Source organism: Puntigrus tetrazona, chromosome 13, assembly GCF_018831695.1.
Source record: "Puntigrus tetrazona isolate hp1 chromosome 13, ASM1883169v1, whole genome shotgun sequence".
NCBI lineage: Eukaryota > Metazoa > Chordata > Actinopteri > Cypriniformes > Cyprinidae > Puntigrus > Puntigrus tetrazona.
Window position 1 is genome coordinate 24283188 of NC_056711.1, and position 19774 is coordinate 24302961.

The 19774-nt window shown below is 37.7% G+C and overlaps 1 protein-coding gene and 1 pseudogene across 1 annotated transcript; both read right to left on the reverse strand.

The window, feature by feature from the left end:
• The window catches only part of LOC122356976, a 30299-nt pseudogene extending 15092 nt beyond the window's left edge, over positions 1–15207 (reverse strand).
• Positions 15208–15747: 540 nt separating this feature from the next.
• LOC122356174 (DNA-directed RNA polymerases I and III subunit RPAC1-like) lies at positions 15748–19228 on the reverse strand. Its single transcript, XM_043254672.1, is given in 10 exon segments — positions 15748–16166; positions 16248–16364; positions 16452–16601; positions 16760–16912; positions 18021–18140; positions 18328–18346; positions 18348–18461; positions 18596–18703; positions 18805–18876; positions 19117–19228. Coding segments are annotated over 10 exon segments (1056 nt in total). The 5' UTR covers positions 19201–19228; the 3' UTR covers positions 15748–16047.
• Between the last annotated feature and the right edge of the window lie 546 nt (positions 19229–19774).

Below are 19774 nucleotides of genomic sequence, written 5' to 3' on the forward strand. Positions count from 1 at the left end.
CTGAGAGGGCGGGACTTAACACATACTACCCAATGAAAAATAAAATTCATCCTAACATGTAGGGCAAAAGCAAGTTTCTTCACCTGTGCACTCCCCAATCAATGTTAATACCAAACCTGGCATTCTTAAAGACACAAGCACACATATTTTGTGACTCAGTATAAACAAATGTTAGACTCATTAATATTTCAGTTCTGAATGAGACTGAATGAAACAAACTCTAAATGAAGAAACGTCAACCCACAACACTCCAGAATTATATTCTAGTGGGTTATATATATATATATATATATATATATATATATGTATATATATATATATATATATATGTATGTATGTATGTATATGTAATATATATATATATGTATATGTATATATGTATGTATATAAATATATATATATATATATATGTATATGTATATATATATATATATATGTATATATATATGTATATATGTACGTGTATATATATATATATATGTATGTATATATATATATATATATATATATATGTGTGTGTGTATATGTATATATGTGTATACATATGTATATATATGTGTATATGTGTATATGTATGTATATGTATATATGTGCATATGTGTATATATGTATATATGTGTATATATGTGTGTATATGTATATATGTGTGTATATGTATATATGTATATATTATGCAATAAAAATAAAACATTTGACTGTAATCACTTGCTATATTCTTCTTCTTCTTATACTCTTCTGCTACGGCAAATTACTGTAAAACTACAAATTAACCAGCTCATGCTGCAACGCGAGACAGTGGGAAAACCCATAAACACTTGTGTTTGAATAAGTAGGCCATGCTCAGACAAGGAGACTTACAGAATGCATAGGAAACACTCATTAAAATGAATACTTGTTTAAGGTGCCCTGGTTTAGGTGGTTTACAAGGACACAAATGACAGAGCTGTGTATCTCAGCTGTGGAGATTCAGTTCAAACTCTCATCAAACATTCAAAAGTATAGACAGGTGTTCGAGTGGTTATGGAAATAAACTCTGCAGAGAGGGGTGTTCCAGGAACAGCATTAAGCAACTTTGCCGCAAAAGGACTTTACCTATAATTTGGCACTATTGGTTAGCAATGTCACAAAAACAAATTCCACTGTCCTGTCCTCGCAGGCAATATAAATATGCAAATAAATATACAAATTCTATCATGCTGAACATTTGCCTTGTGATATCAGTACTTTCTCAGAAAAAAAGGGTTCTTTGTTTTTTTTTAAAAAAAGGAGCATAAACCTAATAAAATACTGATAAGGCTGCACTCTTGATAAAAGTTGGTTCTTTATCCATTTACCATAGCATGCTGAGGAAACCCTTCATGAGGTAATGGTTATTGTTGTTTTTCATATCTGTAACTGTCAAAGCACTTCATTACCGAGTTTCTAGAGTTCAGAAATCCAATTCCTCAGACTGTCAGCACACTTTCAACAGGTCAATTATTTCATTAAAAAATGTTAACACAAATTTACCTTTAAAATTGTTACTGGCTTACAAACAAGTTTCTCTTTTTATGTTTTTGTCATTTTGAGCAATTCTGTTAAACTACATTTCCGTTAAACTAATGCATTTCTCATCTTCTCCAATAAGAAACTTAAGTAACAGTGACACTCCATATCATGTAAAATCCATATCATTAGTTTTTTTCTTAGTTATAACTAAGTTATAACTCACAAAAAATACAATAAGAAGATTTATAATATTTTGTTAAATAAAGTTACATATATGCAATATGTTAGTCACATATATACAGTATAAGTTACACACAAAATCATAATAAGCAAGAAAGAAAGGCAGACATAGGGAGTGAATGACATCAAATTGATTTTTGGGTCAACTGTCTCTTTCAGAATGATTAAAAGGCTTCAATCCAGAGACTTTTCTAAAGACCTACTGTATATTAAAGCGGCTGTGGGTCAAATCAGCACATCATAAATTCATAATAAATTAGGCACGTGTGACGGGTCAGACTCTCAGATAGAACAACATCGCCCCTAGTGTCACGAACGTGCATAAACTCAATCTTCTGAAGTCTAAGGACGGCAGCACAAATTCAGCAAAGAGACTAAAGGCCAACTTCACATTTGCACGAGCGTTAAGGGGGCCAATGAAGATGATATAAATCAGTGCGCGAAATCGTGATGACAGGTACCTCAGCGTGGGTCTGATAACTTATGGGTCTAATAAGCTTCTTGGTTAAATGGCACATCCAGACACGCTGAACAAGAAAACGATCATAGCTAAACTTCCACTAGGGCTCTTGCTGAATTCATTTATGAGCTTTATGAACGTCCTTCATCTGCAGCAGTGAAGCTGTTCCCATTTTAACTTCTCTGGTTTGAATGAAGGATTGCCTCTGTGGGAAAAACTCCATCCTCCACCGACATGGCTGACAAAATCTCTCTCCCTGATGAGGCCTCCGCTTGCCTCTCAGTGCTCCAGGGGCTCTTTGTTATGCCACTGCCTCATCTCTGCTAAACACAAGCACAGGAGGAGCCATGTGCCTCACGCTCACCCAGGCTGCTCACAGCTACACGGCTGGCAGAGCGATAATGCTCTGGCGACAGACGACATATGTGAGGCCATACTAACTACTGTGGGGGAATGACTGCGGTACAAATCATATCTAATGTCTGTCCTCCACTCGGAGGAATGTGCAGGAGAGGAATCACATGTGCTGTTCACAAAAGATGGTCTACACTTTTTAATGAATGTTTCATGAAATCGGTGGAATAAATCCATAGATACAGATTAAGCATTTATATGCATGCATACAGCGCATGCATGAATATTTTGTTTAGGTCTTGGAAAACCTGTCTTTAGACTTTTAAAGTGTGTGATTGGAAATTAATGAAATCATAAAGGTCTGAAAATGTCTCAAATCTTTCTATGGTCAATAGAAATATTTTATATTCTGTTTTTGCTGTTGTTGTTGTTTTTGTATTTTTTGCTAAATACTTTTTTGGGAGATTGCTACTGTTATCCTGGCATCACTAACTGTAAAAGTCATTGTAAATCGTTAGTAAGAAAATATAGAAACTGTATTTGTTAATATGCTACAAAAGTACAATATAACAGGAGTCAAATTTGTATTATCTTTAAATGTTTTATTCAATAAAACACCAAATTTATTTGATTTACATACAATAAAAACTGTGAAATATTATTACAATTTAAAATAACTATTTTCTATTATAAAGTATAGTTTTTCCTTGATGGTTATTAATCCAGCCACAAATCATTGTATGGCATTTCTTACGTGTCATTTATATAAAATCTGAAATCTGAATAAATAAGCTTTCCATTGGTGTATGATTTTTTTTTTTTTAGATAGGGCAATATTTTGCAGAGATACAGCTAATTAAAAATCTTAATACTGAGAAAATCACCTTTGTCCAAATGAAGTTCAATGCATTATACTAATGAAAAATTATGTTTTGATATATTTACAGTAGGAATTTACAAAATTTACATGTACAAAATATCTTCATGAAAGATGATCTTTATTTAATCAAAAAATCTACATTTTGACTCATACAAAGTATTTTAGCCATTGCTATGAATATATCCCAGCAACTTTGTGGTCCAAGGTCACATATAATTTCAAATTCTTCCATTTTTGGGAATTTAAAGACAGCTGCATTTATATGAAATACAAATGTTTTTGCAGCAAGCAAAATGTGTTTACTGTCACTTCTGATCAATTCAATGCACTCTTTATTGAATAAATAAAGAGTGTGTATATATATATATATATATATATATATATATATATATATATATATATATATATATATATATATATATATATATAGTCTTACTGACCCCAATCACTAGCAACGGACTTTAAAAGCCTGCCCCTGGTATTCCAGATGATGATTCTCTGATGACCCAGCAGGATCAAACTGTCTCGCAGGCTTTTCTAAAGCTTGTGCTCTACAGGTGATTCCTTTCTTTTCATGCCAAACCACTCATTACCACCTAAAAGTCTTACACGCATTTGATTGCCAGAGACGTATGCAAAGCTAAGTGAACCCACCGGTGGATTAAATTGACTGGCTTTTTTTGTTGCAAGCATCTCTTTAAGCCGTTAAATCACTCGGAAACACGCTTTGCGCTGCTGTGAGAGGAAGTAAGATGAGGGCTCTGAAATGCCCACGCTTAACAAATATACTGTGAATATTCTGCCTCTGCTGCACTGCAGTAGGGGCTTAGTGGTTAAAGATGTGGCAAAGCACTTAACCTCAGGTCACTCCATGGGGACTGGACCTGTAATAAATATACTGTAAGTCACTTTGGATATGAAAGCGTCTGATAAATGACTAATAAGGAACTGTGGTGTTTGTTGACTTTGTTGGCAAACACGCTATGCCATCAAACACCAGTGTCAGACCTCAAAAAGCTGCGAGAGAGAAAAACTTGATGAGAATGCTGAGAAAAATCAATGAGCAGTAAAACATACTGAGGAAAACACATTTGCTGTCATTGGGAATAAATCAGATCTGACACTTTAGGTGTTCCTGAATAAAACACACACTTCAGGTATAAAGAGAGAGTGGGGTCTGTTGTAATCTTGCTCGGTGTGTTTCCATTGGCAACGGCAGCCATGGGGTCGGGTCATGGGAGTTTATTGAGGTCTCATGGCAGGAGCCACTGAGCTGGAAATCATAGAGAAGCAAACAGCTGATCCTCGTCACTCTACAAGATACAGATGCCTTTGCTTACTTCTCATTTTATTACTGCAGTCTTACATTTACAACTCCTATTCTCTACAATTATTCGGGTCCAAATAAAGCAGCTGCTGTTTTTCAAGATTGCAAAATTTTATTTTTGAAAATTCTGAACAAAGCATTTGTCAATGCAAAATCATCATAGTGAAGTCAGGGTGTTGCTATCCAGTTCCTAGAACATTTTGGGTAAATGCAAAGCAGTTTAGACTGAGTAAAGAGTCCATCCCTAGCCAAAAAAAGTCTTCATTCTGGTTTCTATATTGCTTGGCTTCAACCTTCAGAATAAGTCTAGTTTAATGAAAGAATTTCTTAAAAGAACACTCCACTTTTTTTGGAAACAGGCTAATCTCCAAGTTAATACATTGGGTTTTTACCGTTTGTTAATCTAATCGGCCGTTCTCTGGGTCTGGCGGTAGCACTTTTAGCATAGCTTAGCATAGATCATTGAATCCAATTAGAACAGTAGCATCGCGTTCAAAAAAAGACAACTTTTCATTTTCTGCCAGTCTCAGTACACAATATAACTCCAAATGAGTAGTTGTAAAAGTTTTAAATACTGAAACTCTTTGAAACAGTTTTGAATGTGATGCTATGAAGCTAAGCTAAAAGTGTTATCGCTGATATGGCTGAATGGATTCAGAACGGAGTATTCCTTCAGAACAATCACTTACTACGAATTACTTAATAATTATACCAGCAGGTGGCGACAAGCGGCTGTCTGTATAAGTGAGTCATTTAAATAATTTGTTATAAACAATTTGTGTAAAAAAAAAAAAATTTGAACAAGAATGAGACAAGGGATTCTGAAGAGCTTAATAGCATAGATCTATTACTTTTAGTGATTATTGTTTAAAACATTTTTTTTAAACCGATTATTAAACTAGCAGCTTATATAATAGCCATATCACATTTAGTGGCATACTGGTGTGATTACCTAAAGAATTTAAAAGTTGTCACCCATTTAAAACAGAAAAGTTGTTTTTTAATGTAATAACTGACCTTTTATCTAAGGAATAACAAAAGTGCTGATTTGACTGGTTTAAAATTACATTTTGCATTATTACTGTATTCTGTAAATGCAATAGAAAAAATATGGAGTTTGAAAACACATGGAAAAATAACAGCACATCTTTCATCATCAATCCACGCAATTATGGAATTATTCATATCCACAGCACAAACAGTGAGTCACATGGCGAATCTTAATACAAATAGAGGTACAAACATAAGCAACAGCAATATTGATGCTTATTCTATCAAGCACCACTTATAAATCTTCATTCAGTCTGTAAAATCATGTGTCCTTTTTGTTCAGACAGCGCATTGATTCTTGCTGTGGCGGAGTCGTGCAGCTGGCAAATGCCAGCTCTCATCTAATATTCCTCACCATCGCTGACACGTGACATAACGAGTTCTAACATCCCCATCTAACACTGACAAGTTGAGGGGAGCTGATTTTCTGCACAGGAAGCCATTTTGTTCTAGCTCTGTGTAATGAGACAGATCTGTGAGCCACGGGCTGGAGAGGGGGGAGATGTTGCACACGCGCACACAAATGCACGCTAAACGCACCACGCAAAGGCATTGCCAATCCAGCAAGGAGACAGTAAATCAGCGCAGCTTCTCCTAACTTGACAGGCACACCCTAACCCTTTCGTTGTTGTGCAACATGAAACAGGCTTGCTTTGTGACCGAGGTTGCTATTTTAGCTTTGCTTAAAGTCGTTTCCTTCTAATCAAGGGGCCATGTGACTTTCTGCATGAGGTAACAGGACACATGCTGATATCGAGCGCCTGTGGGTGAGAGGTAGAAAGTCGAGTGGCAGAGAGCAGCTGGATGGAGCTTAGTATCATTTAAAAGCGTCGGTATGGGTTGTTATCTAGCTCAAACAAAGCTATAAAAGAGGCCATTAAAAGCATGCAATCCGCGCTCGGCGATATATCCGCAAATCCAGACAGGAAGATCACGGCGGCCCACTGTACGTGCAGCCCACATGAGCATAGGAATGTAAACAAACCAGACTTCAAACGAAACCTGTGTCGAGGGGAGGGGCGTGCGCTCTAAGCACAGATTGCATCGTGTTTCTGACAGAGGTGAACATCACAAGCAGTTTTTTTACGGCACTCTTCTGCCTTTTACGAAACGGCGCAGTGGGACCCCACACAAAAGCAAGAAAGAGCTGTCTCTCGTGCTCCGAGTCTCTGTTTCAGTCTCGCCCCGTCTCCTTCTTTCTTCTCTTCGCCCTCTTTCCGCCTCCTCCTCACAAAAAAAAAGGAAAGCAATCAGACAGGACACATGTCTGTGGAAATTTCCATGACTACGCTTGTAAAAATGTACCCTTGTGACTTGATTTTAAACAAACGCAACGTGCCAAATTTTGGCTTGTTTATCAATGGGGTTGCCAGAGAGGCTTTTGTGGCTGCCTCTTGTGCTGAGATAAAAATCTGACTTGAGAACGTCTGAAGAAACTGCTTGCCTTGTGTTTATGGCACAGCAACAATCCCCACACTGGTCCAAACTTGCCTTGATGCCATTCACTCTGTTTTTAATCTTTATCACAGTGAGGGAGAGGACAGGCGTTATATGTGGCTTGTAATAGTGATTGTCTTTCCATGATGCCACGGATCTTAGAAACATGAAGTCTGGTACTGGGAAACTCCTATAGACTGAACATATGGACTCAATTAAAAACGTATTTAAGTGATTTAGAGACTAGAACTTGTGAGAGAAAACAGACTGGGTCAGAAACAAGGGTGCCTTGTATCTAGTGGTGTAAATTTGTCTTCTCTGTTTAGGTGATGGCGCACACTGGGCTGCATAGCAAAGTCAACATATGCTACATCATTGCTTCCTGCATATTTGACCACACTCAAACCAGCTGCGCTTTTTCATTATAGTTCCAACAGGTAACATTCTGACATTGAGATTTGCAAATCTTAGCAGCTTTATATCACCACTATGTCACTTAACACATTTATAAACGACGTGTGGGCAAACATTTGATGCCGCCATTGAAGAGAGCGATCTATGAGAATACTTGCTGTCAGATCACCAACATCGCTGTAAAAAAATAGTTTCAACTTGAAATAACCATTGCCTAAAAATATTTAGGTTGTGTCAACTTAATGTTAGTTAAATTAGTAAAAACTTTTAAATTAGTTATGACTAAACTAAAAAAACAAAAAACATAGACAGCGGTAACAAGCTTTTTTAAGTTGAAACAACTTTTTTTTATAGTGATTAAGCTACGTGTCACTTAAGATCACTTAATTTTTATGAAGATTCTGTCCCATAGTAGAGTGCAAGTGCAAGTGAGTAAATACAAATACACATATATAAAAACATCAATGTATATATTTAAAAATAAAACAAATGAATTCATACATCATAAATTAACAGAGCTTATTGGTAGGCATAACAAAATTAAGTATTTAGTAGCAAATGATAAATATAGATTCATAAATATATAAAAGTATTGTATTCATAAACAAATCAGTATAAATTTGTAGGCATAATTAATAATGCTAAAATAACCAAGTAATTTATGACTGATTGATTGTGCAACTCCTATACGAAGTGGTAAGACAGATGTTGAAGATGTGTCTATTCAACAGTCTCAAAGCAAGAACAGCTGCCCAAAACAATTCAAATGTTTTCAACATGTGAAAAATGTTTGCAATGCAGATGAACGAATTTGTGTCGGAAGTTTTTTTTATTATACTATTTCCTGCCATTGGCACAAATGACCAACCAACGCCTAAAACTGTTTGCAGAACACGGTTCGTGTAGGAAAAACTAAGAGAATATGTTTTTCATAACCGTCAGAAGTTAAACTGCCACAGTGTCCAGCTCAATCAAAAGCCTTTACTTGTTTCTCTATGCAAAGCACTTAAAGATGTGAGCGATGGCTGACGTCATATGACAAAAAGGACAGCACTCCACGCAACTATACACACCAGTCAGAGAGCCTAGTAAAGTCACAGCAATGTCCAGGAAGTCTCTGCTCTGAGTCCACAAACAAATTTCTAGCACAAACCAATGCTCATGGCACAAGTTAACTTCTAGAAGAAATGTCACTCTACAGGAATGCTCCTTCTAGTTCAAATAAACAGGTCACAGATACAGTGCACAATGCAACGCACGACCTAAGTGGCCCACAGTAATGGAGCAAGAGAGATGTGAAATCCTCCAGGTACAGTGCTCTTCCTTTCATTCCCCAAAAAACCATGCTGTTTCGCAACTCCTGCCTGAAGCTGTCCACACAGAAGAGAGGGAATTAAAGCTCTTACCTGGGCAAGCACAACCTCCAACAGACATCTTCTCACATGTTTGGCACTGCTCTTAATGAAATGGTGTTGTTCAGTCCACGCACTGTTAGCATGGGCTTCTTCTGAGAAATAGAAACAGGCAGAAAGGGGTGGGGAGTCAGCAGGAGGAGGGCACAAAAAAAAAAAATCAAAATGTAGAAACAAGAGCGCAGCGAGAAACAGGAAGTAGGAATTACACTCCTGCTCGACACTGCGCCCAGGTTCATTAATATGCAAATTGCAATACTTGTGGGAGGGAGAAAATATGAGAGTGAGAGAGACAGAGTGTGTGTGTGTGTGTGTGTGTGTGTGACACAGGAGAGGATCAGAGAGGGAGGGAGAGGGAAAACGAGAGCCAACATTGTCAAAGTGACCTGTGAGGCACATTTTAGAGCACACTGGCCATGTGATGCTGTTCTTTTTTTTCTCTCCATGTATTGCCTATTTTTGCCTTGTGCTGCTAACGGAGATAAACAGAGGCAGCCAGAGCCCAGAGGCACGGAGTCATTACCGCCTAGTGGAGCTACGACACACTGCATAAACACACACACATACACACACAAGCACACGTACAGCCTGCCCTCCTGATGCTCCCTGGGGTCTGCTGTACAGCTCACCCCTGCCAGAGTGAGACACACACACACACACACACACACACACACACACACTCTATCTGCTGCATGACTGATCTGCCTTTCCTCACACAGCCGTCCTTCTGCTCTTTCCATGTTCTGCACATTTCAGTAACCTATGCATTGCTATGCATTATGCACTCTTTGATACATTCACAAAAAGTACTGTAGGGGAAACAAGCACAATACACCATATCAGTTATTAGCAAAACATACATACATATATATATATATATATATATATATATATATATATATATATATATATATATATATATATCAGTATCAGTTAATGTTAGATTTAACAAACGTTTGTATAAAATATTACTATTGTACAAAATTGTAATATCAAATATTTACCTAGATGTTCTTAGCAAATAGCAAATATATGTAATATTAATATAGTAAACATTAATATATAAGACACTTAATAGCTTTTAATAAATACAATTTCTTTATAATGGATATTATAGAATTGTGATGCCTAAATTAACTTGTAGAAGTTCAAATGACTGATTATAGTTTGTTTTATTTGGCATATAATATCAGTAAATATATATATATATATATATATAAATGTAATTTTTTATATCTATAATTCTGATATCAATGCCTATGAGAGTACAGTAATTAGATGAAAAACGTGATGATATTTACGATTTATGATATTTAGGTAATTTTAATTTTTTTCATAGTGACAAAACTGATTTTTACATCTTGAAACAATGGTTTTGTTAATGGTTATGATTATTATCTACCTGGTACATCACGTTAACTTGGCATTTCTCGTTATAAATAGTAACTTTTTCTGTTTGCATAACAACTGATTTATTCATGACAAGATAATCTCTTAATGCTTACCATATTCTTGATCACGCTAATGATTCTTAATGATTTTGTTACCATATTCATATAGCATGATGTCTAAATAGTACATCAAAGTACTTTTCTACGCAAAAACAGAAACACCTTGTTATATAAATGTGGCGGTTGCCATTTATTTGTACAGACAAGAAAATGGTTCAGTTAATGGCTACAGACAGTTTAGATTAAAAATGCAAAACGTACCTGGAGTACTGGGACATCGGAGAAACAGCCTCCTTAGAATATGCCAAGGTGTCTAATTTCTTCATGGAATCAGTATCTAAAACTGGCTGAGCGCTCACACCAAACAATACACCAAAGAACTTATTCACTTTGCAAGTATAAAAAGCTCAGCATTCGTCTTTGTCTAAGTGCACATTCACATCCTCAGCCCTCCCTGTTTTAAAGACTCATTGGCTTTCTCATAGTCCCAAAGGACAGACAGAGGTCCCTGTCCACATGGCACCCGCTCCGTGTCAGTCCCGCGATCGATCCGACGCCTCCCTCGCTCTCCCTCCTCAAAGCCTCTCCCTCCAGTGGGCTGTGCTTCTAACTACCGAATCTCACACCACTGGTCCTTTACGTCCCCTGTCAAAGCCGCCTGACAACTCCAGAGAGGGGGGAGTGAGAGAGCACTCAGCAACCTCTTGATTTCACAGACTCTCATCCAGGGTATCTAGGGAACAGGGCACTGCTTTCATCGCACCGCTGTTATTACATGTCACCTGTCACTCAAAATCAATATGCTGACACAGAGACAACACTCTCAATCCCACAAGCGCAAAAACGACCCGCCGTCGGATGTAAAAATCAGACGAGCGCTATTAATTACTCTTAAAATGCCTTTAATAAACTCATCTGATTTACTTTCTTCAGCCGAGAGGAGCTGCGGTCCAAAAACACAGCGAGCAAAGAACAAAGAGAGCCACTCCACTGAGAATAATTTCACACTGAAGGGTTTCTTTGCGCTGCTGTAGGAAATGGCTTTTTGTTTTCAGAGCCACAGATTGGCTTTGAAGCCCTGAGCCTCGGGAGATGCTCTTCACCACAGACTGCACAATCAGGTCCCGCTCTCCCTCCCTCCCTCTCCTTCGTCCTCAGTCACACGCTCTCACACTCCGACTGTGCTGAAAACAAAGATGATCCCTCCTCTGTCTTTTCCTCTGACACCACCATTGTGGAAAGCTTAGATGTTTACCTGTGCGCTGACGCTCACTCACCTTCCCTCGCAGTCACGCTGGTGTTCCCGGTCGCGCTGTCGAGAAACAGAGAGGAAGGATCTGCAATCAACTCTTGATCCAATTAAGTGGATGAAAACAACACAAAATGCAGTCAGTTTATTGCACTAAAACGGCTCGAGTTCAATAAAAGCAAACGAATCTAATCAAGTTCCACGTTGTTTGCCTCACCACATTTTACCTTTTCGGAGTATGTGCTGTTTGTGGTAGTCGAAGCTCGGCGTATTGATGATCTGGAGCTGGGTCAATTAGCCCTAAAAAGCATGGACAGAGAAAGAGAGAGAGAGAGAGCGTAGAGGAGAGCAAAAGGAGGAGGCGGGAGAGAGCGCACGGATCCACTGGAATAAATATGACGCAGAGCCAGAGCAACTTCTCCAGCCCGCTGTACCCAGCGAGGGCACTGTCACCATGGCAACGGCAGAGCAGTGATAGCTCGCCGGGGCACACAAGGCACGGCATTATTCTGTCTCTCGCTCGCTGGAAATACACAGTTCCACTCAGGCGCCGAGCACGTAGGCAGGCGGACGGGCGCCTTGTGTTCAATTAACTCTACTCGTTCTGGGCCCCAGGAGCCCAGCCACCTGTGACCTAAGACGAGGACGGACGCTGCTTAATGTGAAGGTTATTTGAGAACACACCAAATGGGTCACAAATCAACATTTGGAGATGGATCTTCACAGACACTGTGTTAAACAAAGCAAAGAGTCTGCCTAGTTAAATTGAATGGAAAGAGTTATATACGGCATTGTGAATAAGAAGGGTTCATTGGCTTGCTGAAAGAAAACTTGAGGAACGTTATTTGACAGCAATTTACAAAAACCCTAGAAGTTTCTACTTTGCTTTTAAAATGTTTTCCATATAGACAACCCGTTCGCACTGATCTACGAAAGCAACTAAACATTATGTAATTAGCATGCTTGGCCAGTAGATGGTGATGTCACTTTGTAATTTTTGTAGTTTACATGAAGACAATAAAGGTAACTTGAACTTTGAAACATGTTTTCATTAACAAATTTTATCCGAGGACAACATAAAGCTGTTGTTTAAATGAACAGCCAAAACCGTTTTTAAAATGTTTTCATTTTTTAGGTTGGTTTGTTATTCTGAGCAGGTTTAAGGTGGACTCTAAAACCTGCCAAAAATCATCTTAAACCAGCCTAATCTGGTCTGCTGGTCTAACTGCCTGGTCTGGGTGGCCAGGAGACCGGTTTTAAAGGGGTTTTTCAGCTGGTTAGGCTGGGATATCTACTTAAGATCAGAATACTTTTAGAATAGAGTTAACGAATTATATGTTTATTAGTCTGGTGAAAGTGTTAGTTTGCTGGTCTAAATTGGTCATCAATCTGACTTGGCGGTTTTTAGCTTTACCAACAGCAGGTATCTAGGTCCGACAAGTTAAAAAAAAAATCTTCTTTAAATAAGCCAACTTAAAACAGCCTAATCTGGTTTGCTGATCTCCCAGCCTGGTCTGTTAACTAGTTTTAATGTTTGGGACACTTTTAAGCAAATCAGGTAGTAGACAGGTCAGACTGGGAGACAAGCCCAAACCAGCTAAAACCAACTTAAATCAGTTAGGGGGGTTAAAGCATGCTTATTCAGTAGAGAATAGAGAGAGTCAAAGGATTTATTATGCCATTGGAAAAAAAAAACAAAGGTGGTTTAATCTGGTCCTGGCCAAGCTGTTTTTAGTTGGCAGCCAGTCTGACCAACCTGGAAGACAAGCAAACCGGTTTAGCCAAGTTTAAGCAAGTTTTTTCAGCAAAGTAGTTCTTTGAGAAAGCCAAAATTAGTCGATATTCTTGCATTGAACTTCCACTACCATTCATGTCAAGATTGAGACATTATTCAAATTATTTGACCCAAGCTACAAAAGCAATTTGTTTTATTAGCAATGGAAAGCCGAAGTAGTCAGGAAAAAGGGTAATGTCCAGACAGACAAAAATATAATAAGCTTTATCTTAATGAGCTGTCAAGCTGTGTTAAAGAAAATTCCACCCAGTGGGCCGAGGAACTAGGTGATCCCACCATAATTTGTTTGCTTAGGAAAATACAGTATGTTTTATAAACAACTGCTCTGGCCAACAAGGATATGAGATTTTTCTCCTGTCTTTTTATGCTTTGAGTGGTGTCTGCTGCTTGCCAAGAGCAAAGCTGAGTAATGAGACAGGATGGAGAGGAATGGAGAGTGCCAAGTGACTCCAGTCTCAACCAGTCTCAGCAGAACCGTTCTAATGATGAAAGCCACATAATGGAAGGTGACCCACTTATTGTGCTGCTTCCCTCTGTGATTCGCCGTCTCCAAAGACACCCTGGCCCAATTTCAACGCGTACACATTGTGTGCGATTATGTGTTTTCTTGTGCGTTGTGGGTGGGCGGGAATTTGGTAGAATATAGCTCAAGATGATCTACTGCAGATGTTGTGCCCAACCATAATAATATGCCAAAATGTGACTAAGTGCACCTGGAAATGGCAGAATGAATGTATGGAAATAGCAAAGAACTTCTCCCGTCGAGCTCAAAAAAAGGAATTAGATGCAAAGTGAAGTATCTGGATCGTGCATAAATCAGTATGAACTTCATCAGGTGCTCTGGTGTTTGTATCATCCAGCGAGAAAAAACAGGATTTTATGCATAATGCTTTCATTGTGCTGACTCCAGCCCTCATTGTGCCAAACAATGCCCTACAGCCCAAACGTAAAGCTACTTTAGACGCATCTGCCTCTGGCAACAGCAGCATATGCTGGACATTAGCTCTTGTAATTCAGTCAGCATGTTTGCATGTAATTCAAAGCAGACAGGAACTCAGCCTGTGCACTTTAGAAGTACTGATAGCAAATAATCATTACACGCCTATGAGGGGTGATCTGTATAAAAAAAAATATTGGGATTTTCGAGATGGAAACATTCCAAGTAAGTACTGAAAAACAACTCTCACTGAGTTCACTGAACTGAATACGAAGGCAAATTTTCGGGTCACTGCCATGATGAAAGGAAAACGCCTGTGTAGTACTGCATTATTTAGCCCTACTGGCACAACGAGATGTTTAAACAGTGTCAAGAGGAGTACGTCTAATTAATCTAAGTACATTTCAGAAGACTGAATTGATTGCCTCCATCACCATTCCTTCCAAGGTACAGCATTTGATTTCACTGATAGAGAGCAGAGCTGGCAGGCAAAATAAAACTAGACAACGCTTAGCCCTTTTTTTCCCTAGTGGAAACTATGAAGATGGATTATCCAAAAGAAACGGAAACAAAAATCTAGTATACGCATGCAAAGAGTGATGGCCTGACCAGTAACATTACATTGCTGGTCTTAACAGTTTTGCTGTCTTACAAATATTAGTTTAAAAAGCTAATATTAGATTACAAATTAAGAGTATTAGCGAGGGTGTTCAATACAATTCACCCCCAAAAAATAAAATAACCTGGTAAAAACAGCAAATAATTTTTAATAGAATAAAAAGATTAATTCATTTAAAAAAAAAAAAAAAAAAAAGGACGGTAAAATTTTTTGTGCTTTTCTAAAGCTACAACAGAACATGGCACTAGCAATGCCAAGATTATGAGTTTGATTCCCAGCAGATGGAACATACAATAATAAAAACGCGTACACCTTCAATGCAGTGTAGGTTTCTTCAGATAAAAGCAACTGCCAAATGTAAATACTCGTAGCGTAGTCAAGAAACTGACATAAAACAAAGTCAAATATAACCAAATTAGCCAAACATGACATCAGTGTCTAGACATGTACATGTCCCTAAATGCAAATAAGTCACATCATTTCAAGAAATACATTAAAAGTAAGCAGTTTCCTGAAATCTTAAGATTAAACTGTGTCAAATTGACCTACAGCATAATGTAAGATATATGATATAAACACTCATAGTGCTTTGTTCAGATGTTCACTGCAGAGATACAAATTCATAGACAATTGGTCTTTGTCAACAGCAAAAGTTTAATATACATGGAAAAACATAAATATGTCAAAATGTGTTGTGTCAAATATGTGACTTACATAACTACATTTTGTTACAGCTGGACATCTTAAACAAAATTTCCTTAAAAAATAAATCTCCAGAATGTTATACGGCCTTAAGTTTCTTAATGGAATTTGTATGAATTCACACTTGTAAAAGGAGTTTTTTTTTTTAGCTGAAGCTGAAAGCTACATACAGTGTCAGCAAACCAATTCCATGACTTGTGTGACTAGTGCGACTGGCCTTATTTTCTTCCATCTAGTTCATTTCTGCCGCTTCAAGCTCTGTGAGAAACTTCTGGCACTTAGAGATGAGGACATTAATGGCCTCAGTAACCAGGACATCAGCGGGGAGGATCCCAGTGGACTCGACTGAGACTAAAAAGACAACACAGAACAGAGTTGTGACAATGCATTTGGTAAAGCCAACAAACCCAATGCTTTTAGTGGCAAACGTACATATGAAATGATCCCGCACTCTGCCCAGTTTCACCAAGTTCTTCAAGTCATCATGCCGAAGAACTTCTCTGCTGCATGTGTCTAAACGGCTGTTGGCAACTTTAGCCACCTTCCTTCCTGAAATGCCTCACTATTAGATTATAATACAACAACAAAAGTACCAAATAATCAAGACTACATGTGAATCCAGCCAAACGGTCCTACCGGTCACATTCTGTATCTCGATAACTCCCGGTGAGAAGCAGCTCTTTAACCTCTCTGCCTGTTCTCCCTCAATGGGCTGTAATAATGTGATTTCAGGAAGAAGTCTGTAGCTTGCAGTGGCCACAGGAGAAAACTTGGCATGATCCTTGCCTGTGAGGTGCAAAAAAGCTTTGCAGTTAATCATACGGTTTATAAATATACAAGAAACCAGGGACTGAATATTGGAGTTATATAATAACTAACTAAAATACATACGGCTCACTGGAAACCAAAGATCTATTTGGCCAGGAGCCTCTTATATTACTTACCTACTCCTTTGATACAGTGCATGACTATATCAAGTTCCTGGCCTGGTCGAAGTTGTGCCAGGAGAATGTCCCCATGCACAGGACCAATCTTGGCATCTGCAAACACATCGGCTTGGTTTCCAATTGGGAGCCATTTTATGTCACCTGAGTAGACTGAAACCATACACAAGACTTCAGTTACATACTGTAAACATGACAGCGATAAACACAATGTTTTGTCATGGTTAGCAAATAACATGTTGATTCAAACATGTACTTTTTCCTTGGAACACAAAATTAGACGGTAGGCTGGCTAAGTCACCTCACCTTTTAATTTCATTGCATCTTTTTTTCCCACACAAGGAAAGTGGACACACACTGTCAACCTGCCTTTAAATTGTTTGTATCGCATGTGGGGATGCACAAATAATTAAACAAAAAGGATTAAGCTGTCGTATTGTTTATTGTGATTACCAAATTTCAAATGCTGTGATTTAATAAGAGGTGTTTCGAAGAGATGTGCGGCTCTCATGCGTTTATTTAAATGCAAACAGCTCATGAACCAGCATTTTAGTTCAGAGGTTGGATCACTTATAACATCTGGGAACACAATATATGGCAAACTTATGAGAAGTGGTTATAAACAGGTTGTTTGCGTCTATTTATAAGTCTGTTGTAAGCATTATTAATTATTATTATTATTATTATTAAAGCATTTATTGTTGGTTCATAATGATTCTTTTTTAATTATTTCAGACAAACAAGCTTTTTTTAAATTGGATTTGGATTTAAAAGTTTATAAAGTGTTCACTGCATGATTTTTGCTGTTCCAGACAAAGATTGTTAGCATAAAACACTCGGGCAATTTCTGTGATGGTTTCTAATCAGTGGTTCTATTTCATTCAGTGAGACAGGTTCAAAGACGGCCATTGACACGGGTTTGAGACCAAACATAGCCTACGATAATTTTCATAGTGTCTGAAATCCAATATGATCACTGCACAGACCCACACTTACTCAAGTGCTTTCTGCTTTCTATGTTTCTCTGCACACATAGGAACTGCTTCTAGCATGATATATCATGCTCTTTTTGTTTACTACTAGCGCATGCTTATAAGGTTTTATTCTTCTAAGGTAATGTACATTGTAGTCAAAAAGTGTCATCATCATACAGTCTACATGCACGCCATATCCACAATTATTAGATCATGCCACACAATGTGATCAGCATTGATCTTATAGGATTGCTAAAATCGTGCAGTGTTTCTCAGGCTTTACTCACCCATGTGATTGAGATATAACTCCTTGGGATCTGAAGAGTCTTTAGGGGCTCTGGGATTCCTGGTGCATTTTACTTTCAGCTGAAGTTGAATTGTGTCAATTTCGGTGCCTTCCTGATCCTCTGACAAACAACAAACATGATCATTTACATTAGTATGTAAAAAAACAAAGAATGATAAACAGCCTTTAACAGCTTCAGCCAGTGCTGGCATTTGTGGGACCATTAATAGACTACTTCCTCAAGACAAATACATTTGTCCGTCATTTTAAATTCAAACAAGCATTTTGTGAGTCCAGATTGTCCTTACCCGGATTCCTGTACTCAAAAAAGACGAGGATCTGCTTTAATGGGCACAAGACCAAGTCTATGAGCTAGAATCTCATCCTGAATGATTGATGTGTTATTGTAAATGAAGACTTTTTCGATGGCCATTGTCGGGACCTTCATTTTCAAATGGGAGAAAGACGAAAAACATCAAATGACTACCAGGCGCCGCTTCCCAAGCAGCTCACGATGATGGCAATATAACATGTATACAAGCAGACAACACGGACAAAACATTATCAAACACATACCTCGGCCAGTAATATGCGGCGAAAAGCATTGGCGATGGCAGCGTCTATTCCGACCATATCAAACTCCAACATGTTCTCATCCGAATGATTTACATCGATCCGGAAATTCTACGAGATTCAATTTTCACATTTATTTTGGCAGTCACGTAAAAAAACGTAACAGTGACTATAATCGTGTTAATAAAAGACAGCCTGTATATTTCACACACCTTTTTGAACTTTTCCAAATCCCATGTGTCATCGTACCCGGGATAATTTCCTGGATAATCTGTAGTATGGACCTGTAAATATAGTACATAATACTTACACGTGTAGCTAAAGGCAATATATTTTAATAAACGCTGATAATGTTATAATATCAAACTAATAAACAACAATCACTTCGGTTTGTGTACGAGGAAACCTGCATGACATGTGCAATGTTATATTATTAAATAGCTAACAATGAAACGGTCTGTAAACACATAAACACCCACATACATTTAACACTATATAAATATCCCACACAATTCATAACTTACATTTTTTACGCCAAATTCACCCAATATTACTCTATCACGAATTTCATCCACGTTGCTCATAGGCGCCGCCATCTTTGTTATCATAACTCTCTTGCACCGGTAGAGGTCAGAAGACTCCCATTCAACAACTCCAGTCGAACATTAATGTCTACAGATCAATGCTTTATGAATACACATACTAAATATAAGAAAGACAAACAACATTAACATTGATTACAAAAAAAGGTCAGCTGTATAATATAAGTTTCAGTGAAGGCTTTGCTTTGTCGTACTTTAAGCCGTTCAAAAACTGTTAACATAAGGTATAGACATTGTGGTGTGTATTCTCACCAGAGTCATTAAAACAATGTTTTTGTTTTTTTCCAACATGTTCTGTTTGAACTTCGAGGAAAATATATAATTTTTTTTAATTTCTCAAAATATTCTGCGTTAATGCAGTTCAAGAAAACAAATGGTATGTTCAGTTAAAACGTGTCAAATTATTATTATTATTATTAGTAGTAGTAGTAGTAGTAGTAGTAGTAGTAGTAGTAGTAGTAGTAGTAGTAGTATTTAATAGTCCATTTCATAAAGTGGCCTAGTAGTATTAGGTCTAATTCTGTGGTCTGGATGAGTCAAGTAGATTAGCGAACTACTAATATACATAAGGTTTAATTAG